This window comes from Myotis davidii, unplaced genomic scaffold (assembly GCF_000327345.1).
Source record: "Myotis davidii unplaced genomic scaffold, ASM32734v1 scaffold363, whole genome shotgun sequence".
NCBI lineage: Eukaryota > Metazoa > Chordata > Mammalia > Chiroptera > Vespertilionidae > Myotis > Myotis davidii.
The window spans coordinates 2950645-2955743 of NW_006294069.1; the positions used below are offsets into that span (position 1 = coordinate 2950645).

At 56.4% G+C, this 5099-nt stretch overlaps 1 protein-coding gene across 1 annotated transcript in view; it reads left to right on the plus strand.

Annotated features, from left to right (window-relative positions):
* DOC2B (double C2-like domains, beta) overlaps positions 1-5099 on the plus strand; it is a 55549-nt gene that overhangs the window by 37628 nt on the left and 12822 nt on the right. The window contains exon 6 of the mRNA XM_015566807.1: positions 1560-1717. Coding sequence (XP_015422293.1) covers positions 1560-1717 — 158 coding nt within the window. The remainder of the gene's footprint in view (positions 1-1559; positions 1718-5099) is intronic.

Below are 5099 nucleotides of genomic sequence, written 5' to 3' on the forward strand. Positions count from 1 at the left end.
GTCTCTCAGCTCTACCTCCCCTCTGTGTGGGCGGGGAGTGTTGGACCAGGAGGCCCCAGGGTCCTGAGAAACCTGACCCTCCTTCAGCTCAGTGTTCAGGGTACAGTCCCCCCAAAGGTCTGGGCAAGGGGAAGGGTGTAGAGGACAGCCCAGTGGCTGTCCCCGCCGTGTGGGGCTCACCCTGGGACCCACGCTCCTCAGAGCAGCCTGGCCAGGGTCAAGCCCTGGGAACAAATCGCCCTGAGGCCAGAGCTCCCCGCCAGAACCCCAGCTCTGCCTCCTTGCATAACTTGATCGAATCGTGTTCCCTTGTCACACTCTCTCCCACTCATAGACATTTGTGTGATGGATCTGACCTTTTTATTTTATTATTAGTCACTCACCACAGGTAACCCAGTTTTTCCAAATGATCTATGTCACTTATAAAAGGCAACGTCAAACTCCCACTATAGTTGTGTTCTGGGATTTGGTCCCCGGCATGAATAAGCCACTGTGTGGGCAAGTGAGCCCGTGTCTGCATGTGAGCGAGTGTGCAGGCGCGGGTGCATGTGAGCGTGGAATGCAGGTGTGAGGTGCGTGCACGTGTGCGCGCCTGTACCGGGCATGGTTGGGTTTCGCAGAGTTGGCTTGACTCCACTGGTAGCTCGTTAGTCTGGGTTCAGGGACGCAGGGTCCCCACAGGAGTGCAGTTTAGAACTGACGCTCCGGCCACAAAGACACATTTCGATGCTGCATTTTAGATTTTACTTAGTCCGAGAACTCCTTTGTTCTCAGTAAACACTGGATAATACCCAGTTTCATGGTCTTCCTAGGAAGGGACCCAAAGTTCTTATACCCCCCTCCCCACACCAAAGAAAACAGCTGGAAATACCCGCGCTCCTTTATATTTTCACGTATCACACAAACTAGCACAAGAGCCCTGGGTGAGCGGCCCTGGCCAGAGTGGCAGACAGTTGACTCACACACCCCGTCTGGGCCACACCCCTGGCGGCCTGAGCGCTGTAGTAAGAGAGATGCTGAGGCCCCGGGAGCTCTGGGTGAACGCTGTGATCCGGGAGCCATGTCTGCTCTGGGCGGGAGAGTGGGGGCAGGTGGGTCTTCCTTCACTTCACAGGAGCCCTTGGGGGTCGTGGGGCTCCAGCTGGTGTGCCTGGGTGGACAGAGAGCAGAGGAGAGGGGTCCATGTGAGCAGCAGCCAGAACGTGGATAGGGGTGATCTCAAGCGGGTGAGGAGTGGAGAAGCAGCAGGCTGGCTGGGGTGGGGAAGCCAGACAGTGAGGCCGAGAGTTGAGTGTGATCCCCGAGGGGGGCACAGGCCTGGCAGCCCCACCTGCCTCCTGGCTCCCCTCCCCCAGGGTTAGGGATGTGTCGAAGCTCTGTCCTCCGTGTTCTCCCCAAAGGGACCGCCCCCTGGACCCCGAGAGGCTCCAGGAAGCACCTTCAAGGGGCTGGGGCCAGGGCAACCCCTCACCATTCACCGGCTCCATTTGTCCTGGGCCCGTGGCTGAGGGAAGGGATGGGAGCAGGTGAGGACAGCTCAGTGACTGCCCGCCCCGCAGGTGGACAAGACGGAAGACAAGTCCCTAGAGGAGCGTGGCCGCATCCTCATCTCCCTCAAGTACAGTTCGCAGAAGCAGGGCCTGCTGGTTGGCATCGTGCGCTGTGCACACCTGGCTGCCATGGATGCCAACGGCTACTCGGATCCCTACGTGAAAACGTGAGTGTGTGGCCAGGCAGCCACCTCCTCCTCCTCCTGTTACCTCGGGACGGGAAGTTCAGTGACAAGACCAGGAGTCCGTGTGGCCAGCACAGAGGGAGCGCCTGCAGCACAGTGGGCACGGGGCCTGCAGGCTGAATTCTCTTCTGTGCTCCCTTGGCAACTTCACGGGTTAAGTCTGGGCAGTCCCACTTCACAGATGAGGAAACTGAGGCCTGTAGAAGTTGGGTGGCTGCCCAGGGTCATGCAGATAGAGATTAATTATCTCCTCATGCCCATCAGGCCTCCAGTGACCATCGGGCCCAGGAGGGGGCGGGAAGGGGAGTGGCCTATGCCAAGAAGCTAGGAGATCCGGACAAGGAACTCCACCAGGACATAGTGCTGCCCACGTGTGCCCAGCCTGTGCTGGTGCCATAGGTGCGGATAAGGGTCCACCTAGCCCGTCAGCAGGAGCTCATGGTGGCGCTGGGGAGAGACACTAACTCAGGGGTCGTGCATGGTGGCCTGGGTCCCTGAGTCATGAACCTGTGCCCAGAGGGGCTGCGATCTAGCTGTATCCCAGGAGCTGGTGGCCCTGCAGGTGGGGATGAAGCAGGTGTCACATGACCACTATCAGAGCGGTGGGCCCTCCACAAACAAAAGACGGACGTTAGTCTGGGTGCCCAGTGAGCCTCGCGAAGGGTGGGGCTCAGAGTGGAGTTTGGCTCAGAAGGAAGGAGGTGCCCTCTTCAGTCAGAGGAGCAGACCAGGGGAGAGGGGCCCAGGCTGAGGGACAGAGAGAAGGTCCAGTGGCAGAGGCCATGGAAAGTGAGTGGCCCCTGCCCAGTGTGCCCAATGGTTTTTAGTGTATTTATAGAGTTGTGCAGCCACCATCACAATTTTATAAGCCTTTTGTCACCCCAGAAAGAATCTGGTGCTCACAGCAGTCACTCCCCATTGCCCCATCCTCCACCCAGCCCTGGCAACTACTGACCTGCTTTCTGTCTGTGGATTTGCCTGTTGTAGATATGTCACATATATGGGATCATACAAGGTGTGGCCATTCGGGACTGGCTTCTTTCACTTCACATGTTTTTAAGGTTCATACATGTAACACGAATCAGTATTTCACTCCTTTTTAAGATCAAATAATATTCCATTGTGTGGATAGACCACGTTTTGTTTAATTCATCAGTTGATGGACACTTATGTTGTTCCTACCTTTTGTCTATGATGACTAATGTTACTATGAACATTCATATACATGATTTTGTGGGGACATGCTTTTAGTTCTCTTGGGTATATACCTAGGAGCGGAATTGCTGGGTCATATGGAAACTCCGTGCTTAATCTTTTGAGTAATTGCCAGACTGTTTTTCAAAGTGTCTGTACCATTGTTGTCATTTGATTTAAAAAGTGACAGAAATATGATAGTGACCAATGGGAATAGCGGCCCCAGAGTTGTGTAGTGTGGCAGCACCAGCCTCCCTGTGGTGAGTTATATACTTAAAAGGGTGCCTTGCACAGCATGTGAATTATATCTCAGTAAAGCTGTTGGTTTTTTCAATCCGATGCGGCCAGGCTCCAGGGCAGCACCCAGACGTAACGGGAAGCTGCCCGGGATCACTGGGGGAAGTCAGGGTCCTGCACATGGGGCAGGGGCGACGCATTTTCCACATAAAACAACAATGAATTGGCCCCCACGCCCCCACTAGCAAAACAATGGTTTGCTGTGGATTAGAGGCCGCTGTGAGGGGATGTGCTGTTACCGCTCAGAGGACAGTCAGAGGCTCTTTCTAACCACTGGGGGGAACGTCGGCAATTCCAGTCAAGCAGGAAATTGTGCGCCTATGGCTGCATGATTTTCCTTCTTTGTATCCTAGAAACCCTACCTGGGTGGAAAGCTGTTTATTGCAGATCACTGTCACAGCGATAACCTGGAAATAGCCAAACGTTCGTCAGCAGAGGAATCGCTTCACATGAGGTGGCACGTGCACAGCACAGAGTTCTGTGCAGTTAAATGAGTGAGTTAGGACTGGATGAATGAACAGGGACAGCTGTTCCAAACACGCTAAGCCCCAAGCAAACTGTGGGATGGTGCACACAGGGGGATGCTGTTCTGGCCATTCCCTAAACCCTGCAGAGCGCCTTACAAGGGGTAGTCTGAGGGGGACAGAGGAGAAGGGGCTGCCGCCTGCACTTGTGACGCTAGGTCTCTTATGGCAGGAAGTAGTCTGAAGTCACATGGTGGAGATGTCAAAGTCAGGCTCAGTGGCTACTTGCAGGTTCACAGAAACGCCAGGGTTGTGTTCCTGGGCTGAAGAAACTGCAAGGAGGCTAGTCGCTGGGGAGAGGAAGCCAGGCGCTGCTACATGACGTCATTACCCAGTGCCACAGCCACGGTTTCCGGGCTGGGCTGGGCTGTGGGCCACATTTTGCACCATGGGGTGTCGGCTGCGATTTGGTGGGCTGTCGCTCTGGGGTGGTGGCAGGGCCTGTGTCCCACTTAGGGGAAGTCAAGTGTTGCTTTGAGTCTGCCCCCCGCAGCGTGGTTTCTCTGTAAATGGCCAGTGTGCTTCACAGCAGCTCCTGCATTGAGCATCTGCCCCCCCTGGTGGTCAGTGCGTATCACTGCAACCCGTTGGAGGGACACTTAGCATATTAGCCTTTTATATATTCTAGTATACTAGGGGCCCAGTGCACGAATTCATGTACCTTGAAAGGAACTGTGGGCCATGAGGCTGTGGGGGGCACAGGGGTGGGTCTCGGCCCACCCAGCCCCTCCCACCACGAGCCCTGGTACCGTCTGCCAGCAGCCCTGCTCCCGCCGCCACCGCTCCCATGCACTGACGGCATGGAGCGATTGGGGCCAGCTCCAGCAGCAGGTATGAGTGGTGGCTGCTGCCCTGATCGCCCCTCAGGAGCAGGGGGAAGTGGAGAAGCCCTCAGGGGCGATCGGGGCCTGCAGCCACAGCTCACACCTGCTGGCAGCACCAAGAGATTGGGACTGGCAGCGGGTGTAAGCAGTACCATCACCAGCAGCAGGTGCAAGAGGCGGCTGCCAGTCCCAATCGCCCCTCAGGAGCAGGGGGAGGTGGAGAAGCCCTGAGGCCCTCGCCAGGCACCGGCAGCAGGTGCAAGCGGCAGCTCCAGTGCTAGCAACGGGTGCGAGTTCCCTGTGTGACTGCGGCGCCCAGGAGCAAAGAATTTTCAGTAACCACCAGAGGCTCACTCCAATGACAGTGACTGGTGCCCTGCCTTGGTCTGGAGCCCCCGCTCACCTGCTTTACCATCCCACCACGGCTGATGCCTGTCAATCCCACCACCCTATGCCCGCTGTGTTCCGTGCACGCCCCCTGGTGGTCAGCAAACATCATAGCAACCAGTTATTCGGTTGTACGGT